Below are 23,300 nucleotides of genomic sequence, written 5' to 3'. Positions count from 1 at the left end.
CTTGCAAAAGTAGTTGAACCGGTTTTGTGCATTGTTATGAATTAAACCTGCATTAATTTCACGACAGAACACAGTGAAATATCCAATGAAGTGACCACTGTCCAGTAAGAAAATCATTTGAGCTCTTTTAAACCTGTATAATATCATTGCAAAATCATTTCTGCCTAGAAAAACACGAAACTTTCATTGAAACACTTCTTTCTGTACTGAATGTGCATTTTTTTTATCAGGACCTGAACTAATAGTAAGAACATCATAATATTCAGTATGCTAAAAAGAAGTGTTATGAAAGCGGCAGGGGCGGGTCCAGCCATTTTAAAAAGGGGGTCCTAACCCTGGACAAAAGGGGAGGGGGTTCCAACTACATGTCCCCATCCAAATGCACTGATCGTCCAAAAAAAAAAAGGGGGTCCATCCCCCGGAACCTCCGCCCCCTTGATCCGCCACTGAGCGGGTACGGTATATAGCTCAATACATTTTTTTAGTTTCATCCATCGATAATATCCGTTTGTTGCTAATTTTATCACAAAATATACCTCAAAGGTTTTTTTATCGTTCGGCTGCTGTCCTGTTGACATAGTGTAAAATATCTCCAATATTAAAAGTCTCTGGATCATAGTGGGTGCCATATTACCTATTAATTTTTTTCTAAAACGTGCTTTGTATATAGAGATAAGAAGATGAGGTATGAGTGCCAAATGAGACATCTTTCCAACAAAGACATAATTTAGTAAAGTAAACAGTCATAGGTCCAATGCTGAAAAGTAAGCTATTAATGACCCAAAAATTACTTGTGTAAAACAATCCAAACAACAAAAAAAAAAAAACCAAAAAAAAAAAACCGGCCCAATTAAATATATAAAAGGACAAGATATCTATCCCATAAAAAAATATATATATTGTATAGGAGCCTGTATTTCAGTGGTTGTCGTTTGTTTATGTATTACATATTTGTTTTTCGTTCATTTTTTTTTATATAATTAAGGCCGTTAGTTTTCTCGTTTGAATTGTTTTACATTGTCATATCGGGGACGTTTATAGCTGACTATGCGGTATGGGCTTTGCTCATTGTTGAAGGCCGTACGGTGATCTATAAATGTTAATTTCTGTGTCATTTTGGTCTCTTGTGGACAGCTGTCTCATTGGCAATCATACCACATCTTCTTTTTTATTATAGATCCAACGCTGCAATTTTCACAAAACATATCAAATTTTCCACCTTGTCGCACATACATATGGATAAAATCATTACAGCTTATTTCCTAATGCATGTGGAGCAAAACTTTGGTTAGCTTGCTTGCTTTGTTTGTATATTGTACAAAATATAAAATATACAAGTTAAACTATGCCTATATATATATATTGTTTAAAGATGTCAATCTTATTTTCAAAGCTTGTATAAACAACTATACAAACAAAGCAAGCAAGCCAACCAAAGTTTTACTTTGCAGGTTTAAGAAATCAGCTGTAATTATTTTATTCAGTTTGGCAAATGTCCGAGCCCATTAAAAAACGAACAAACTGAAACTACAGTTGCTGACTTCACTACCTTAAAAAAAAAGTTTGGATGTCCCATATACTGAAATGTGACCAACAAAAATACTTATAGATTTTGTTAACACTGCCATGTATGTAAATATTTCTTCGCCCTTTTTACGAACACAAAATTCAAGGATCCCACATTTGCCTTTAATGATCTATACGAACATTGCTGTACTCTTGAATATCAGCACCGGCTGTTATCGACGGCTTACTTTACACCAGTAAGTTTGTCTCATGGGTAATTGTGTTTTTTCGCTGTTGTTTCGTTGCTTCTGGTGGACAAATACATGAAATCTCTGTGCCATCATCAAACATGTTTAAAATGGCTATATATCGGGTAATTCAAACCCTTTTTTCTTCGCATAGAAACAACTCTTCGTTAATCTGAGCATGGAAGTAATACTTTATATCACGAACTATAAATGAGGATACACAAAATGAAAAACTAAGCGAAATTGTGAATCCCGCCGCACGAAAAAATGTGTTGTATTTCAGTAAATAACACGTGTTCTAGGTTGATTGTAAACACGTAGTAGTCCATCATGCATTGTGACTCATTTAGTGGATTGGTCAAAAACCTAGGTAAAAATAAATTGCGTCACATGTAAATAAACAATTACATGTGCGAGAACATAAGTATGCTAATTTATGCATTTCCATATAAGGTAGTGATCCCGACCTGATAAATGGGGCATAAAAAAACAATCAAAGAAAGATAAATGTGTTGCATGCTCGTCTAGATATTCAACCAAAAGTTTAAAAGGAATTTTCAACCTCATAAATAGATAACCTTAACTATAAACTTTTAGAACATACTCACCCCTTCTCGTCCAATGAAAAGTAAGTTTTTCACCCTCTAATTTTCCATGCACTATGAAATGCTATACATGAATGACTTTTCATTGTCAGTTAATTATGAAAGTGAACTCTTAACAACTGCACTAACGAAGTGTACAATTCCCTGAGGCATTTTCAACGAGGAAAAAGTCTACTGATTAAAGGTGAAAGAGCAATGATTAAAACAAAACATTTTAAATTTTGTAAATGTTCATACATTTTCTAATGGTACACATATATAGAATAAACAAAAAACAATTGGGGTAAGGATATAGATAAAATAGTATTTATTTAATTTGTATACTCGACATTTGAGGGATTTTTTTTCTTTCTAGAAAACAATGCCAGACTGCTGATATATAAAGCAAAGGAATTTTTTCCGGAGAAACACGATACATGTAATTTTATCAGTAAAAAGTAGGCATTTAATGTTGAATGGTCTGAATTTAAATATTTATACAGAGAGTTTTATATTTATAAAAAAAAATCAAATTTCAAAAAGGGAATTAATATAATACTGTGTTGCTTTTTAAAATAAAAAAATCTCAAGATAAATAAGTATTACATTTTACCTGTAGCAGAAGAAAAACAATTTATCCATTTTGTCCTGACAAACTATGTCAGAGCTATTTCATTCCATCCATTGAAATGATGATTACCTATGTTTTACATTTAGTTCATTATAAAAAGTGAACTCATATTTAGGTTGGAATATTACAATGGGAAAGGATAATTTTGTGAGGTCATTTGAACGTGTGAATATGTTCTAAATTGGTCAGACAATACTTGGTCATGTTTTATGAAGATTTAAGCCCTCGGCTTCGCCTTTTAACCTATAAATGAAATTGCTGAGCTCTGTTCTATATTTGGTCTTTTCAATGGTTTTAATCTTAGCATCACTGATGAGGGTTTTTTTTGTAGACGAAACGCGTACAAAATATTGACTCTGGTATCTATTATAATTTGTTCACTCACTTCTTTTGTGTCTACAGTATTACTGTGTTAACGTATATCAGAGATTAATGGTATTACTGACACTGATAAAGATCGTTACATACTCATTGGAATACCCAGAATAATGAGAGAACCACTGAATTACACACCTGATGAAACATAAAGCTGACCAACCTTTTTGATATTAGGATTTAAGCTTATATCACTGATAATAATTACCTTGGCTTCAACGAGAGTATTACTAATTATGATGGCAAGTCGTGTATGCACTAAACATTTCATTTTAAAAAGTATCTAAAGACTCACACGAGGTAAGCAAATTGTGGGTGTAAGATGATCAAACAAATTAGGTTAGTTGGAAAATCCAAAAAGAGTTGTACGTAGTGGAAAAACATATTTTGTAAGCTGAATATCCTTGGGGACTACTTTATAGCATTGAACTGATCCAAACTATGTACCTTTCCTACGATTCTTATGTACCTGTAATTATATAGGAAAACCGTCAAATGATCTGTAATTCAGTGGTTGTCGTTTGTTTACATTGTCATTTCATTTCAAGGCCTTTTAGAGCTGACTATGCGGTATCGGCTTTGCTCATTGTTGAAGGCCTACGGTGACCCTTAGTTGTTAATTTCTGTTTCATTTAGTCTCTTGTGGACAGTTGTCTCATTGGCAATCATACCACATCTTCTTTTTTTATATAACTATCGATTATATATGAAATTCTAACTAGTACTCATTAAAGAAAGAAAAACTATTATGTTCCTTTATACTTTCTTTTGTTCTTGTTGCCTTCTTAGTATGTGCGTGCATATCCATCCTCTAAATGTATATAAAAACCTTGTTGTTTTTCTGGAGTACGCAAAAAGAATATTTGTAGACATTTAAAAAAATTTTGGACAGAGAACAAACATCATCGAAAAATATGGAAACATTGTTTCGTTGAATTCAGAAATACAAAAAAAAAAAAACACAAAAAAAAAAACACTAATAATTTGTAGACATTTTAGACACATTTGCACAGAGAAAAAACATCACAGAAAATATTTTGTCCAGTAATTAATTTAAAAAGTAGTTACTTTATGAAATTAATACACTTATGAAATGAACAGTCAAACTTGATTAAAGGGATAGAAGCAGGTAAAACAGTATTTTCGTTTATTCTGTTTCTTGAATAAATAATAAGTATCACGCAAAAAGCTTAAATTATCTCTTCAAACTCAAAGTAGTAAAATTAAAATAAAAGACTTGTCTTGTTTGCGACAGCTATCTTTCGAAATGATTTTCCTAATTAAAACGCCTAGTGGCTGGTTTTCATATTTGAAAATTTAAGTCAAATAATTCCTTTTACAACCATTTGACAATTAAATGTTCCACTTGGGTTGACTTACAACTTAACTTACTACGAACAAAAGAATAAAACAATCTTTTAAATTATTGTTTCTTTTGATGTTGATAATTGGCCACACAAAGTAATTATTTCGAGGCAATCATATATTAGCTAAAAAAGTATGATTAAAAAAATACTTATATAAAAGAACCATATTTAATTATTTAAGGATTCAATTTTATACCTGAAAAAAATCATTTCAAAGTTTTCGAAAAACTTTATTGACAGACTATTGGTACTGAAATGGAAACAAAATTTTCTTCTGCAAACACTAACTTAATAAATCAAGACCTTGAAATCTTTGTTGGATACTTTTAAAAATGAAAATATCACTTTATAAATTCAGTGCGGTCCTTTAATGAATTATATGATTAACCTTTAAAAGGAATAAGTACACCTTAAGGGGAAATGGGAATTGAAATAGCGTCCGTTTTCATCACTTCGGCTTAATTTGTAGACGCATATTCTATCCTTTTTCAACTAATCCCATACAAGTGAAATATGCATTATTTCGGTAACATATGCATCCAAATTAGATATATTTCACGAAGCATGATACTTTAACAAATATTTGACCAAATTGTGTTTTCTTTGATATTCAAACTTACATTAAAATTACGTATATGTTATGCCAAACTTGATGGTTAATGCTTACATGGAAGTTTTAAAACCAAAAGTTCCCAAATGGAGAAGTCAATATCATTCCTTCAAAATTTAACGGACGCCTTCACGTGTTAGTTTACTATTATGATATATCTGTTTCACAGATGACAACGGATATGTTCCTAATGTTGTTACCACAATGCGTCCTCATTTCATTGATTGTGAAATACCAAATAAGACTGATCATCAGGTTTGTACTAACAGGAGCATCACGACGGGTGCCACACGTGGAACATGATATGCCGACACTTTAGGTGCATTATAGGTCACGCTCATTGTTTGGTTGTTTAAGTCTTGAGTTTTCTATGTAGTATTTTATAGACTGTTCATCTGTTGTTTGTATCATTGCCTGGACATTGTTGTTAGATTAATTTTTGAATGATGATTTTGATAATTCCATCAGTATACATCACCAGATTTATCGATATTTAAACACGAGAGTCGTCTTCTATTATGTTTAGACTTCGAAGTATAAAATTATATTCTGATCTATGTTATTTATGAATCATTGTGTAGTGTCGACTACAAGAAGTAAGAGTATTGGCCATATTTTACTGAGAAGTTTCAACAAATATTATGAGGCTTACATGATGGTAATTGTATATACCTGACACGATTATAATATTTTGAAAGATATATTTACACAATGTCGTCCATTGAAATCGCCCACGAGAACAATATATGTATTGTACATCCGTGATGAAGCAAAACAAAATTTACAAACAGAAACTGATTGAAACGTTTGAACTGCAAAACGATTAAAACTGCATTCGTCGACAGCGCAATACGAATTCACAATGAATATGATTAGCCGTCATGTTATGTTGTTTCAATTGTTTCATTGTACTTATTTCCAATTTCTAGATTCAGAAGCGGTGGGATAAAAATTCATCTCGCCATACCAATAAGAATTAAGAAAGTCAATATGTGTGTGTTGCTTTAAAACGGGACAAAGTGTCATCACTTCTGTCAAAAAACTGTCCGCTATGTTGTTTGAAATTTCGCCTTGTCTGCTATTCGTTTTATATTTTCCTGTAGGTTTTCGGTTATATCTTCGGTATCTGCTATGAACGTTGAATCTAGTATTGGACGGAATACGTAACTGTCTTCAATTATAGGGGTTCGATTTTTTAGATTGCATCTTGTACATCAGAAACCTCAGAAACCTCAGTTTCTGATGCACCTGAACAAATCAGAATGTGGCGTTCGTATTTGATTATCTTTCCCACATGTGGTTTGGTGCTTATATTTATAGCCAGTTTATAGGTATCATAGATAGACAGGTGTATACCGTAGCTGACTATGCGGTATGGGCTTTGCTCGTTGTTGAAGGCCGTACGCCTACCTATAATTGTTAATGTCTCTTGTGGAGAATTGTCTCAATCGCATTCATACCACATCTTCTTTTTATGCACCACCTACGATAGAAGAGGGGCATTATGTTTTCTGGTCTGTGCGTCCGTTCGTCCATCCGTTTGTTTGTTTGTTGTACCGTTCGTTCGTTCGTCTGTCCGTCCGTCTGATCTGTCTCGCTTCAGGTTAAAGTTTTTGGCCAAGGTAGTTTTTGATGAAGTTGAAGTCCGATTAACTTGCAACTTGAAATACAGGTTAGAAGAAAAACAAGAACAAAAAGAGTCTGAAGATGTTGACATAGGAATTGAGAGCAGTAGTTTATTCAAATCACCGTCTACATCTGTTCGAGTTTATTCGAATAAAGTTGTATATTGTACATCAGGTTTACCATATCTTTTTTCCAAAATGTGTTCACAATTGTTAGTGTATGAATCAAAAATCCAAAAACATTATATATTAACAAAAATACCGATCTCTAAGGTAAATACAATCTATAGTGGAAAGTCCATTAAACATGAAAATAACAACGGTTGGGACGAATGGGAAACATCAAAAGTATACAACTTTCCGCAAATCTTTGAAAAGGAGGAAAAAATTTATTAGAGAAACAGATTCCACAACTGCAACAAGTGTATTACCGGCGATATTTATCCACTCGAGACAGTTAAATTTTAATATTTGAAGCGCAAGGCTTGCCGAGCTTTTTAAATAACTAAAATTTAACTGTTGAGAGTGGAGAAATATCGAAATACACCATTTACAGTCACTGTGGTGGAATCTGTTTCTCTAATGATTTTTATCCTTCCTTTTCAAATATTTGCGGAAAGTTGTATCCTTTTGATGTGACGTCATGAGGCATGGTCGCCTTTTTTCATGACGTCACAATAAGAAAATTCCGAAGAAAACAAGAAAATTTAACGTCACAATTAAAATTTTAACCAATCATTTGCCGAGAACCGATTTTTCACTAGCAAGGAGAAATATTGACACCGGTCAGGAAATGTGAAAAATAGCACAAAAATTAGAGAAGGATGCTTCTCCAAATAATCGATCTCCGGATTTTTTATGTTATCCAAATTTATGACATTATTTTACTTCCTTCCTTTAATTAACTAACGACTTTTAAAGTTTACATTCAAGTAAAACATAAAAAAAAACTCTCCCGAAAATTAAGATAAAAGAAAAGGACAAGTTCTTGAACATAATGAAATATATTTTCCACTGGACGTCGAGCAAACATCAATTAGTCGATCCATTTTGTTACTGCACTTCTAAACATGACTTGTGATTTTGGATTAACATCAAATCAACTACACAGGTCAATTGCTTATATGCAGTTAATACCATTTATTATAAAATGACCAAAACAGTAGGATATAAGTTGTTATATACTTCTTTAAATAGTTTTTGTTATCTTAGGTCCAATAATCCAATAATCCATGTTAACCTTTAATCACAAAACACATGTTTGAATTAAAACGAATTGAGTAGACTAAGTACACTTACACGTAAGCACAGTAAATACGTCAATCTATTAATGGCATACTTCGTATTAAAGACACTCTGATCAATGTCACCGACATGATTATTATTGCACAAAGCTCTATTCAACGTTTGACCCCATCGTTTAATTCGTTTTTAAATCCTTCTTGTTAGTTTCAAATACTAGAATTGATAAAGCCTGCATTATTGAAAATTATTTTGTTATTTTAATCCATGTATCATAAAGAATCTATATGCGTAATATCTGAGCTTACCGGCAGTAAATCTCATTAACATATAAGTCTTTATACATGCATTTACGTCAAATGAAATACTTTTCGTTTAATCTATTTCGTTTTCTGAAATGGAAGAGGTCCTTTTTAGCTCACCTGGCCTAAAAGGCCAAGTGAGCTTTTCTCATCACTTGGCGTCCGGCGTCCGTCGTCGTCCGTCGTCGTCGTCGTTAACTTTTACAAAAATCTTCTCCTCTGAAACTACTGGGCCAAATTAAACCAAACTTGGCCACAATCATCATTGGGGTATCTAGTTTAAAAAATGTGTCCGGTGACCCGGCCAACCATCCAAGATGGCCACCATGGCTAAAAATAGAACATAGGGGTAAAATGCAGTTTTTGGCTTATAACTCAAAAACCAAAGCATTTAGAGCAAATCTGACATGGGGGTAAAATTGTTTATCAGTTCAAGATCTATCTGCCCTGAAATTTTCAGATGAATCGGACAACCCGTTGTTGGGTTGCTGGCCCTGAATTAGTAATTTTAAGGAAATTTTGCTCTTTTTGGTTATTATCTTGAATATTATTATAGATAGAGATAAACTATAAACAGCAATAATGTTCAGCAAAGTAAAATTTACAAATAAGTCAACATGACTGAAATGGTCAGTTGACTCCTTTAGGAGTTATTGCCCTTTATAGTCAATTTTTAACCATTTTTCGTAAATCTTAGTAATCTTTTACAAAAATCTTCTCCTCTGAAACTACTTGGCCAAATTAATCCAAACTTGGCCACAATCATCTTTTGGGTTAGTTGTTTGAAAAATGTGTCCGGTGACCCGGTCATCCAACCAAGATGGCCGCCATGGCTAAAAATAGAACATGGGGTAAACTGCAGTTTTTGGCTTATAACTCAAAACCCAAAGCATTTAGAGCAAATCTGACATCGGGTAAAATTGTTTATCAGGTCAACATTTATCTGCTCTGAAATTTTTAGATGAATCGGACAACCCGTTGTTGGGTTGCTGACCCTGAATTGTTAGTTTTAAGGAAATGTTGCTGTTTTTGGTCATTATCTTGAATATTATTATTGATAGAATTAAACTGTAAACAACAATAATGTTCAGCAAAGTAAGATTTACAAATAAGTCAACATGACCGAAATGGTCAATTGACCCCCTTAGGAGTTATTGTTCTTTATAGTCAAGTTTTAACAATTTTCATAAAATTTGTAAATTTTTACTAACATTTTCCACTGAAACAAGTTCATTATAGATAGAGATAATTTTAAGCAGCAAGAATGTTCAGTAAAGTAAGATGTACAAACACATCACCATCACCAAAACACAATTTTGTCATGAATCCATCTGCTTCCTTAAATATTCACATAGACCAAGGTGAGCGACACAGGCTCTTTAGAGCCTCTAGTTTTGCTATCTCATTATGTTATCAAAGATGGGTTTCTGATGTACGCGAAATGATTACCGAAAGTAATGAAGAGGAAAAAATATAATATAAGCAAGGGTATCGTAAATAAAAACGAAGTTTATTGCTTCCCATCACGATGTGGAGCTATAAGTTTCAGTCGGCCCAAGACCAAAATTAATGACCCCGCTTTTCGTTGTCCACAAATATAGTTCCTTTTAATTAGAGTGTATTTTTCCTTAATTTTTTTTCTTTCCCTTTCTCGCTCATTTGTTAGATTTTTTTTGGTGGAAAGGAATGAAGAGAGGTGAAATGAATTTTTGGATGTTGTATTTTAACTGATTCTGATTTGGAATGAGTGATTAGGCCAAGTGCAAAAAGGTAATATTTACAGTTTTCGGAACATCTCTTGACTTGTCAATAGGGGTATGGATGTGTATTGGCTAAATTTGTAAAAGTGATTGCTACAATCTTTCTGAATTTTGGATATATATTTGGACTAGGACTATACATTACACACACAAAAAATTTGACAAAAGTGCATGGTGCAATTTTTTTAATGATGCAAAAGGTTATAAAGAACTGATAGAGGAATTAATTGTGGTCTGTGGCCAGTCGACATACATGCCATCTTGAAATAATTACTTATTAAATATAGATTCTTATTGGTTGATTGATAATGCCGTTGAGTTAAAGCAACAGCTATTGGCTAAAATGAGATAAAGAATTACAGACTTTTCTCGTCTCAGGATAAGACATCAAATGCCGGAAAATTAACTATTTGTATTTCAGTTCTGATTAACTGTCGTGAATTCATGTTCCTTTCGCTATGCATATTTTGCACAATGAAATTCAATATTGAAATATCAGTTATTAATGCATGTTTATTTCCTTTGTTAATCTGCAATATGCACCATTTGTTTTTGCTAAACAATGTTTCTATACAATTTTACAAAAATGAATTATCTGTATTTTATAACTTCCGCCAATCTAGGCACACCTCCAGAGAAGCATACCTCCCGAGTCGTGTCTATTTGTAAATGTTTTCAATAAGTAAAGTGAATATTTTTTTTGGAAAATCATGGATGTATAACCCACACTCTTAAAGTCAATCCAATTTATAACAATCAATTTATGATATCTAAAAACACCAGATTTCCAATACTAAATCAATAACCGCATGCACACACATTACCTTAAATGAGAATAGAGCAAAGCAGACTGAGTACTCAACTTTTAAGAAAGCTCATACTTGTTTATTAGTATTTTCAGAATGCTATTCAAAGCAAATACATGAATATAAAATTGCATTGTTCTTTTTCGACCTTAATATAATAACGATCTTTTCACTTGTTTGATTATGATGTTCCATTTACTTCGTCTTATGCAATGTTCATTTCTGTTGAAAATTGGAAACCTCTGTTTAAAGAACAAAACGTTTTCAAGTAAGAGTTTGAATAAGATATCAAACCAGTTTTAATACACCATGTTCTATATAAGGATATGCCTGTACCAAGTCAGGGGTATGACCACTGTTTTCCATTTTTTATGTGTCGGAGTTCGTTTTGTTTTTATCCAGGGGTTGTGTTTGGTTGTTGATGGCGATGTATTGCACAATGAAAATTGAAACGTTTGACTATATTGTATCTAATAGGATCGAAATGAAAAACATGACGATAACAAAATCCTATTTTTTTGTTGTTGTTTGCGGACTGTTGTTATACTTCAACTGATGCCCATTATTTCCCAGCTTCCTCATGACCTATAACTTCGGTAACATAAGTATAGTCTGTATTGCATTTTTAAATTACAATTTTTGGTCCAGCTTCAAAAATGCATGATATTTTAAGTTTTATATCGGTTTTTTTTCTATTTCTTCTGGATGAATAGTTTCCATCGTTCTCCATTTTCCCACATTCAGTTACAAAAGTTAATATAAGCACACATTCAGTGACAGAAGTTAATATAAGCCCACATTCAGTAACAAAAGTCATTCAGTTACAAAAGTTAATATAAGCCCACATTCAGTTACAGAAGTTAATATAAGCCCACATTCAGTGACAAAAGTTAATATAAGCCCACATTCAGTTATAAAAGTTAATATAAGCCCACATTCAGTTACAAAAGTTAATATAAGCCCACATTTAGTTACAGAAGTTAATATAAGCCCACATTCAGTAACAAAAGTTAATATAAACCCACATTCGATAACAAAAGTTAATATTAGCCTACATTCAGTGACAGAAGTTAATATAAGCCCACATTCAGTGACAGAAGTTAATTTAAGCCCACATTCAGTTACAAAAGTAAATATAAGCCCACATTCAGTTACAGAAGTTAATATAAGCCCACATTCAGTTACAGAAGTTAATATAAGCCCACATTCAGTTACAAAAGTTAATACAAGCCCACATTCAGTAACAAAAGTAAATACAAGCCCATATTCAGTAACAAAAGTTAATATAAGCCCATATTCAGTAACAAAAGTTAATATAAGCCCATATTCAGTAACAAAAGTTAATATAAGCCCATATTCAGTAACAAAAGTTAATATAAGCCCATATTCAGTAACAAAAGTTAATATAAGCCCATATTCAGTAACAAAAGTAAATACAAGCCCATATTCAGTAACAAAAGTTAATACAAGCCCATATTCAGTAACAAAAGTTAATATAAGCCCATATTCAGTAACAAAAGTTAATATAAGCCCATATTCAGTAACAAAAGTTAATATAAGCCTACTTTCAGTAACAAAAGTATTTTTACCATATCTTTGTCAGTTTTAAATCGTTTTATGATTTATTTCTAAGAGTAAACCATTGAAAAAATGAAAAAAAATGAAAAAAATGAAAAAAAAACAAAGCAACAACTTTGTCTTATTTGGAGGTGGAAGATATTTCAACAAAAGGATATATGTTTATGGATTAAAAACTGCATGAAATCCGTCATTTTAGTTTTTGGCATGAAATATGTAACAAAAATCAAACATGAAAAACCACTGAAGATCACTGAACTACAGTCTCCTGACAAAAATAATGTGTCAGGGTTTAAAATATTATTAGTGCTCAACACCAAATTGACTATATTTAAAAAAAAAAGTCTGAACTCACGAGATGGGTACACATAGAAATATATCTAAACAAAACACAAAGTGGACATGGACGGCTTCTTATAAATCTAAAAAAACAAAAAGACACTCAGAAAAGATCTCAAATTAATCACAGTCACTGTCACTTAGTTCATAGCCAATAGCAACTAATGAAAACAAATCATGATTTTAAGACTGAAATATCAATCAGTACGCATCCAACATCCAATGGATCAGAAAGACCAAGTTCGGATTATGACAGTTGGTATCCATTCGTTTGATGTGATTGAGATTCTGATTTTGCAAATTTGCTTAGGGATTACCCTCGGAGTTCGGTATCTTATTATTTTACCTTTGAGTGTAAATACACCATACACAGTCAGACAAAGACATGACATTGTGCTCTACCAAAATATAGATATTAACAGATTGTGAAACCATAGGAACATACTCAGATTCTTTTCAGGTATCTAACCTATTTGTCATGTGAACCATAAATACATTTTTGTTACTGGTACCTTTTTATGTATAAGGCATTTACAAATGACCAGACTTGATTGTTTAATCTACTTAATAAATGTGAAAAAGTTACACAAAACCGCAAAGAAAAAAATCAAATAAAACACTTTTTATTCGAAAATTAGTCTAAATGACAGTTTATCTCTTTCTAAGAATGTTCTAGTGTAAACTCAAAATGGCCACAACGCTAACGGTGGAAATCACGACAATACTAAGAACTGTCCAAAACATAAAAAAATCTATCGATGAAGTAACGTCACTCCAGGTCGTTTCTGTTTCAACATCATCTGCCTCTGTATTTTTAATTTGAATATTTTCCACTTTGTTTTTGTCGGGACTGTTAACGGCTGAAGTCTTGTTAAACGGCAGACATTTCATAAGTCTTATTACAGATGGTGGAACGGGATCTTTCCGATGATGAAGCCTTAGCTGTAAGACAGTTATAGTTATAACAATCGTTCCCATTGCTAGTTGAAATATCAGATAATATCCTATGATGGAGCCAGATGTCTTTGGAAGTTCTGCATTGACTATAGTGAGGAAAACGGCAAACGACAAAAACACAGTTATACATTGTGAAATCTTTTCACCACTATCGGCAGGAAGAGCGAATGTTAATACATTCAGAAAACTTAAAAGAATAACAGGGAGGATAATGTTCATTACATAATATGCAGCGTTACGTTTTATGTTCAATGAAAACGTAACTCTTGATTCTGCAGCATCAGAGGCCTCAATATGGGCTGTCGATAAAACTGTCCATTCAGAATTTTCCTCATAATGGTCCAGGTTTATTCCATTGTTCCAAAGTGTAACATTGACATCTTGTATTCCACTTGACCACACGACAAAACTTAGTTTGCATGTCTGTTTATCAAATGGAAAATACTTCGTGTCAAAAGAACATTTTGATTCAAATACTTCGAAGGGTTTCCAAAATACTTGTCCGTCTTCCGTAACAGCTGCATTGATAAAACTATTTCCAAGTTCCTTAAGTTTAGAAAAACCATTTTCTAATGTTATATCTGGCTTCCAGATATCTGACTGAGGAATATAAAAGTATGCTATACCGCCGTAACTTGCCGGAGTCCACACTAGAAATTCATCTATCCATCCCAAATATAAAAATGCAGTTGTTGTTAGGCTCCCTTTTATTTCATCTATATCGTTAATTCCGACCAAATACAAGTCCAAATCTACAGTGGTTGCTGTAACCTGATCCGACTTCGGTCTAACACGTTTATCATAACTATTAGTAGTGAACAATGCCGTAAGTAGATTTGTCACATCAGTTCCAGATTGACCGTTAATCTCAACAAATACAATAAGAAAAACCACATTAAACAGTGAAAAATACATGTAGCAGATAGTAAACAACGACGGTCGATATATATTCAAACAGTGAATAACAGCGATCAATATATATACATAAAGTGTATGGTGAAGAATAAACAATACGTTTCGACTTTATATAGGTGAGCGTTAATTCCCTCTGAATAGTATTAATTATAATACATAAATACGAATTTATCGAATTAAAAGCATTTCAATAACCCAAACTATATATTGATAACCGCAATTATTGGCTATTTAATTCAAATACTTTTGTTTTTAAAAACGTCAAAACTAATTTATGATTTTTAATCAATGTCTAGAACACACCCGCGAGCGGGCATCTACAGCTTGTGAACTATCGTACGATAATATTTTTTGTAAATGTATGTATGGAGAATTTCATAAAAAGGTATTAAAAGCCCTTCCCCTTTTTCCAATGTCCGATATTTGTTTCATGTCAAATTCAATTATTTTCGTGTTTCTGGCCTCAGACCACAATTATTTTTCTCCTTTGCTACAATGCATCTTTTGGTAGAAGTCAAATTAAATAAAAAAATTGCACCGCTTCAAAGATGAAATGAATGTAACTTCTAATACATATATATGTATATGTTAAAGTGAATTTGTATAATCAGTGATTATGTAGAATCCCTGAAATTTTCAGGGATTATGTAGAATCACTGGCTAGTTTAGTGATTATGTAGAATCCCTGAAATTTTCAGAGATTATATATAATCACTAGACAAAACGTCAGGGATTCTACATAATAACTGAAATGAAGAAATAGTTGTATTTATAAAGAAAGTTGATAAAAATAAAATAATTTATTCTATAAAATCTCATAAAAACATCATAATAAAGTAACAAAATTATAACAATATATAGAAATGATAAACCCATTTTTTTTTAAAGTTAGGCACACTATATTAAAATGTTAAACACAATATATTAAAATAATATGCTTCACATCTGTTTTTACCACAATATCCACATTTTAAAAATCCTTCTCCTGCGCATATCGAATCAGATTTTAACAACACGCCTAAGAGAAATAAAAAGTTCAGTAAACACATGCGAAGGTACCCCCCCCCCCCACAAAAAATAATAATAAAAAAAAAATGGAAATTTGCAACCTTTAACTGGTTCGAGACCCTTTTTTTAAGAATTGCCATTATGCTTTTTGGGTTTCCCTTTTCTTTTTTATCCTATCGAATTGGTATGAGAATATGCAAGCTTCCTCTTAAAGTTTGTTCTCTTTTAATCCCAAGTTCTGCCTGTTTTTCTTTACATTTAGATGCCTAAGTTCTCACAGTTTAAATTTCTTGCAAATTGTTCTTTGAACAAAAAAACCACACAAAACAGTTGTTCCATAATCTACTTCACCATTTGCTTTACATTTATCACAAATAACATGCTTGTGGATTTACAAATAGAGCATGAATATTCATTTGACGATGGCTTTTAATAAACAAACAATACATGTAAAGCTATCGTTATAAGGGAAGGTTAATATTTTTGATTTTGAAGTCTTCAACTTTATCTCTTAACCTTGTGTTGATCATATCTTTTAAATCATCCTATGTATTCATAAGCTAAATTATTTCATCTAGCAAGGAAAATGAAAGAAACTTAAAATTATAATTTGTCTATATTAATTTTGTTTATTAAACAAACTAAAGGACCATTAAATTATTCACAATCCCTGAAATCATATTAGGGAATTTGTAGAATAATTATTAAAATGTTCAGTGATTATGTAAAATCACTGGTCAAATTCAGGGATTATATATAATTACTAATGATTTTAGTGATTCTACATATTCCCTGAAAAATCAGGGATTCTACATAATCCCTGATTATACAAATTCACTGTAACATATATACGAGACTAAATATATATATTAGACCATTATTAGTCTAATAAAATATGCTTCTAGGACAATCCATCGATCAGTGCTTTTTCTTTTGAGAGCCTTATTAACATGCCAATGGTAGGATATGAATCTTGTATAAATGACTACGGCTATTCGAGGGGTGGTCGGAGGGGTCCTGATCCCGAAATCACAGGTTTAAAACATGAAATCCCAAAATACAATATTGAAAGAAATTCATATCCCAAAATCTCAAAATCGAAAAAGATATTCCCGGTTCTCGCAAGGACCAATCCCCAGGTCCCGAGCTCTCTATATATTAAAGTAGTATTATCGTACTTTACATGTAGATTCACGCGAAAAATAACTATCCCCTCTAAGGGGGTATTATAGTTGTGGTTCTTGTGATCTACCATTATTTTATGATGGTTATAATTTTACGATTGATTGTACTTATGTGCATGTTTCAAACCGGAAATCTAATCTATTACTAAACTTCTGGTGACGGAATCAATATCCGGAATTCTTTTTTGTCGTTTTTCTCCTAAAATAACTCAATTTGAATAATCATAAGAATGGATGACAAATGCGATTATGCATGTTACCTATTTAACACAGAGGCATGATGATTAATTTATCATGGAAGGAAGAGAAGCGACACACAAAATGAGGTCTTCTCGTTTAATAGTATAGTTATTACTAGTACATGGATATCTGACATGACAAAATAATGTGATAGCATGCAGATTGTGAAGAATTCCTTATAAACTAGTTTAACCCCAACACATGCTGCATTTGCCTGTCCCTAGTCAGAAGCCTGTAATTCAGTGTTTTTGTTTTACTGCATATCATTTTTTTTCGTTCATTATATTGTACATCAATCAGATCGTTAAAGAGGAACACGTGAGATGGATAAACACCGAGAAGAGGTAGACCATTAGGTTCCGCAAACAATTCAAGGAATAATTTTGTATCTGATTCAAGTTCTTCTGCAAAATTGTCATTAAATCAATTTCAAACATTTCAAACTGTATATGGCAATGTCGATGCATGGGTATGTGCAACATTATAAAGAAAATCCAGACACAAAAATGCAAGAATACAAAAAAAAAAAATAAAAAAAATACAGAACTCTAAGGGAAATACAAACGTGGAAAGCTCCTAAGCAAACGTCAAAATCAAAAGCTCAAACACATCAAACGAATTGACAACAACTAAAATATTCCTGACGTGGTACATCAGTTGTATCAGAAATCAATGCAAGGAAATCTAGGGAAAATATGTCGATCATATATGGAACTGAGGAATGCAATTTCGAAAATGTAGACGAAAAGAAGGACTTTGATTTATAGGTAGGGACTGACATTGCAAAGAACTGTGAGGTTGATGTAAATACAAATAGCATAGGTTAAATGAGAAGGATTGGTTAATTTGATAAAGACAATGCTAAGAGACCGATACTATATGAAAGTGAAACACTTGTTTTTAAGATAGCTGTCTTGAAAAATGAGTGCAAGTAGTAGTAAGAAGGTTCATATAAAAATATTATGCCATATCGCTTAGCCATGACATGACAAAGCAAAAACAAAAGAGGAGGAAAAAAATATTTGAGGAAGCTAAGAAAAAAGAGTTAGGGAAAGTACACATTCAAAGTAAGGGGCCCTTAGGGTTCTCGACGAATAATAATGGTGCAATAAGAACTAATACATTATACAAAGAAATTGCATAGATGAAGATTAAGTTTTAAATATGTTTCATAATCTTAACAATTTGAGTTCTTTTTATAAGAACGCTAATCAATTTTAATATAAGTTTGCTGAATTTCAAACTAGAATAAATCGTTATCGTTTAATGATAATTGTTATTACTGAAGTTGAAGAAATCGACAAATATGATATTTTTCACAATTAAAATTGATAGTGACAATGGGAGAAATATTGTATGTACAAATAGCACTAGGAGCAAAAGAAATGAATATGGAAATAAATCATGAAGAAAATATTTTTGTGACAATTGCGCTTAATAACAATGATGCTCTGTTTCTAGGGCTACTATAGAGGTCAACATCAGAAACTGCTCTCATCAACTATAATTTAAATCTTTTAAAATTAATAACTGAGTCCACAAAAAATACTGTTACATATACATTAAAAGCAGATATAAACTATCCAAATATTGACTGGAGAAATCATCACTGTAAGAGTGATGTCATAGAGTCAGATGAATAAAAGTTTACACAGTACAATCAATACAAATATTTGTATCAACATGTGACAAAACCAATTAGATCTAGAGGATAAGAGACACCGCGTATCTAAGGCCGAATATTCATAAATGACGAAAACATGGTAGGCGATATAGAGTACTAATAGGAAAGTGATTATAGTGTGATACAATTTCAATACAATTGTTAATCAAAATTGAAAATTGATAATTGTAACAAAATATTCTACGATAGAGGTAACAATACAGATTTTAATAAAGAAATATTGGAAACAAATAAGAAAGTGCTATTCAACCAAAGTGACCATGTATCATATTCTTTATAAAGCACAAAAAAGTCAGTATTCACCGCAGAAACTAACAAAACCTTTAAATAGGCTTATTAAGAAGGGATATAGTTACGATACTGTTGTCAGGTCATTAAAGATTGCATATTTTGGCGTTAATATTGATTCACTTATAGGGTCTTTGCATCGGAACTAAACACATTTATTAAAAAAAACAGTTGTTGGCATGACACGGGTTATGTTCTTCTCATATTGTTATGATGGTATGATACTAAACCCATGATGGGAAGGATTGTGCCTGATATTCATATGATGAGATCATAATCTTTCAATCAGTTTAATTGAAGTCTGGAGCTGGCATTTCAGTTAACTGCTAGTTGTCTGTTGTTATTTATGTATGATTGTCATTTTGTTTATTTTCTTTAGTTACATTTTCTGACATCAGACTCGGACCTCTCTTGAATTGAATTTCAAATGTACGTATTGTTAAGCGTTTACTTTACTACATTGGCTAGAGGTATAGGGGGGGGGTTGAGATCTCATAAACATGTTTAACCCCGCCGCATTTTTGAGCCTGACCCAAGTCAGGAGCCTCTGGTCTTTGTTAGTATTATTTCAATTTTAGTTTCTTGTGTACAATTTGGGAATAAGTATGGCGTTCATTATCACTGAACTAGTATATATTTGTTTAGGGCCCAGCTGAAGGACACCTCCTGGTGCGGGAATTTCTCGTTACATTGAAGACCTGTTGGTGACCTTCCGCTGTTGTTTTTTCTATGGTCGGGTTGTTGTCTCTTTGATACATTCCCCATTTCCATTCTCAATTTTAAACATTAGACTAACAGTCATCAGAAACAATCAGAATTTGAGAAGCGTTATATCCCTGTCAAGCACGTATACACTTTAAAATTAAAAGAAAGAGTGAGTTTTATAAAGACAAAAAGAAGGAAAATTTAGAAGAAACCATCTCTTGGTAGGAAATCAATACATATAGCTACTAAAGATCCACATATAAAATTTGAGCACATTAAAGACAGAACCAAGTTAAGACGATTATAAATTGATTTTTTTGAAAAACTAAGGATTTTCTTATTCTATCAATAAATTACATTAGACGTATTTGGCACAACCTTTTGTAATTTGTGGTCCTCAATGCTCTTCAACTTAGTACTTGTTTGGCTTTATAACTATTTTGATCTGAGCGTACCCGATGAGTTATATGTAGACGAAACGTGCGTCTGGCGTTTTAAGTTATAACCCTGGTACTTTGATACCTATAAATAAACTGAAAAGGGAACAAATGCTAAAGGGAAACCAAAAAGCATTTTGAAAATACATAGTTTAAGACTTATGCAGGAACTTCTTAGGAAGAAAGATAAGAAGTTAGCAATATCCTTTAACTCTACTTTCCGCTATATAGATGACGTTTTTTCACTTAACAATTAAACATTTGGTGACTATGTGGATCGCATCTATCCCATCGAATTGGAGATAAAGGATACTACAGATACAGTTAAGTCGGCTTCATATCTTGACTTACATCTATTAATTGACAATGAGGGTCGGTTGAAGACAAAACTTTACGACAAAAGAGATGATTTCAGCTTTCCAATTGTGAACTTTCCATTTCTAAGTAGCAACATTCCAGCAGCACCTGCATACGGGGTATATATCTCCCAATTGATACGATATTCCCATGCTTGCATTTCCTATCATGATTTTCGTGATAGAGGGTTACTGCTCACAAGGAAGCTATTAAACCAAGAGTTCCAAATGGTGCAGTTAAAATCATCCCTTCGTAAATTTTACGGACGCCATCACGAGTTGGTTGACCGTTATGGAATAACCGTTTCACAAATGATATCGGATATGTTCCTTACGTCGTAACTACAATCCCCTTCCCTTTCATGAATTTGACCTACCGAATTAGACTATTTACCGGATTTGTAATCACATAAGCAACACGACGGGTGCCGCATGTGGAGCAGGATCTGCTTACCCTTCCGGAGCACCTGAGATCACCCCTAGTTTTTGGTGGGGTTCGTGTTGTTTATTCTTTAGTTTTCTATGTTGTGTCATGTGTACTATTGTTTTCTGTTTGTCTTTTTCATTTTTAGCCATGGTGTTGTCAGTTTGTTTTAGATTTACGAGTTTGACTGTCCCTTTGGTATCTTTCGTCCCTCTTTTAAGCCTAAAACAAGATCAGGAATAGTATAATAGTTTACTAACCAAAATAAAGAAACCTCTAAAATGACTGATTACGACATAGAAAAGTTTAGCAACATTCTTTAACACCGTATTTACAAAAGAATAAGAAGGAGAGATATATACTTTAAAAAAAAAAGAGAGACACTTTAAATAAAAACAGAATTCAACTACAAAGTGAATTAAAAAACTATCACAATGGAGTGATACCTAGCTATTAAATGCCACCCCGACAAGTGCAAACATATGCACATAGGTAAACCCGAATCTGACACAGACTCAAAGTATATACTAACATATACAATACTACACAAAGTAATCATTGACTCTGAACTTAATTTCGAATAACATACCATCGAAAAAGTGAAGAAAGCAAATTCAGATACAGATACTTCTGTATCACTATACAAGACAATTGAAAGAACACATAAATTGAGAGATTGCAAGCTCAGTATGCCATTTGTATGAAATAGATATACCGACGTGGTTGAGAATGTACAGCATCGGTAACAAAACAACTAACAGGATAAAAGCCTTAAAATACTCAAAAAGATTACAGAAATAAAACAAAACTTAAAATACTCAGAAAGATTACAGTGATATAAAGACTTAACATACTCAAAAAGATTACAGTGATAAAAAGACTTAACATACTCAAAAAGATTACAGAAATAAAAAAAGGCTTAACATACTCAGAAATATTACAGAAATAAAACAAAACCTAAAATACTCAGAAAGATTACAGAAATAAAAAAAAAACCTTAACATCCTCAGATAGATTAGAGAAATGAAAGAAATCTAAAACATCACTAAAGTCTAGAATGGTCCAAGGTGACATGATACGAGGTTAATTAAAAAAAAAGAGGACGAAGAAAATAAAAATAAAAAATCTAGAAATACTATATGTTACTTTAAAAAAAACATGTAAACAGGCCATTGTGACATTAGAAAAAGACATTCAAAAAGCAGATATGTTCCCCTCATAAACAGAAAACTCCAGCGGTCAATATGCATATGCATGTGTGACGTGTGTACTTATTGCGAAACCTTATGTTGCCTCACCTAAAGTGTTTTATCAGTAAAGGTACTGACATAGTTAATGTGTGATGATCCAGATTGATCAAAATGTAGTAGGAGTGCTAATTCAGATTTTACGCCAAACAGTATATTTTCCAAAAAATCAGGACAAATATAGTCAAATATTGTGTACAGTTCTGTCGTGCAAACATTTTTAGAAATTAAAAAATAAAATGTCAAGTTCTGTGGTTGTGTGAATTGTAACAATTCAGTAAAATGTATTCTGGATTATTTAGGCTCTTGTTTTTATACCCCCGCTTTAAAAAAAGGATTTCTGAAATTTGGTTTCAGGATTTATATAAGTCACCTATACCGTGTGATGCGTTTTCAGATTCATCACTCGACAACTTCCTGTTTACCGAACACTTGCATATTTTTACACTATTAATATTATCCACTTGCGGCGGGGGTATCATCAGTGAGCAGTAGCTCGCAGTTTCACTTGTTTTAATTCTCAGTAATTATCATAAATAAAACAACTCTAGTGTTCATAGCTTTCAATTGTTTTTCTTAATCTTTTATTCTATAAAACAGTTGCAGGCATTTTGTAAAATGCCTAACTATTTTCCAGGCATTTTGTAAAATGCCTAGAAAATTTAGTCATTATGTATAATAACTGAATCTTGCAGGCATTTTAGAAAATGCCGAAAGTTTTCAGACATTTTCTACATATATATATACATGATCGCAATTGCGTAAATGAAAATACTACTTTCTTAACTTTATATGGTTCAATGTTAATTTCCTCCAAAGCCTATTAATTATATTTATTAAAATTCAATTAATCTAATAACTTACATTTTAATTATTTATAAC

General features: G+C 32.3%; 1 protein-coding gene across 1 annotated transcript; it reads right to left on the bottom strand.

The window, feature by feature from the left end:
- Positions 1-12,567: 12,567 nt before the first annotated feature.
- On the bottom strand, positions 12,568-14,896 carry LOC143049384 (neuronal acetylcholine receptor subunit beta-2-like). The gene has a single exon (XM_076223042.1). It carries the CDS (start codon positions 14,843-14,845, stop codon positions 13,646-13,648), a length of 1,200 nt encoding a protein of 399 aa, XP_076079157.1. The 5' UTR covers positions 14,846-14,896; the 3' UTR covers positions 12,568-13,645.
- Between the last annotated feature and the right edge of the window lie 8,404 nt (positions 14,897-23,300).

The sequence above is a fragment of the Mytilus galloprovincialis genome, chromosome 10 (genome assembly GCF_965363235.1).
Source record: "Mytilus galloprovincialis chromosome 10, xbMytGall1.hap1.1, whole genome shotgun sequence".
Taxonomy (NCBI): Eukaryota; Metazoa; Mollusca; class Bivalvia; order Mytilida; family Mytilidae; genus Mytilus; species Mytilus galloprovincialis.
Note: the sequence above shows the minus strand (reverse complement) of the source record. Positions and strands in the feature narration are given on the sequence as shown.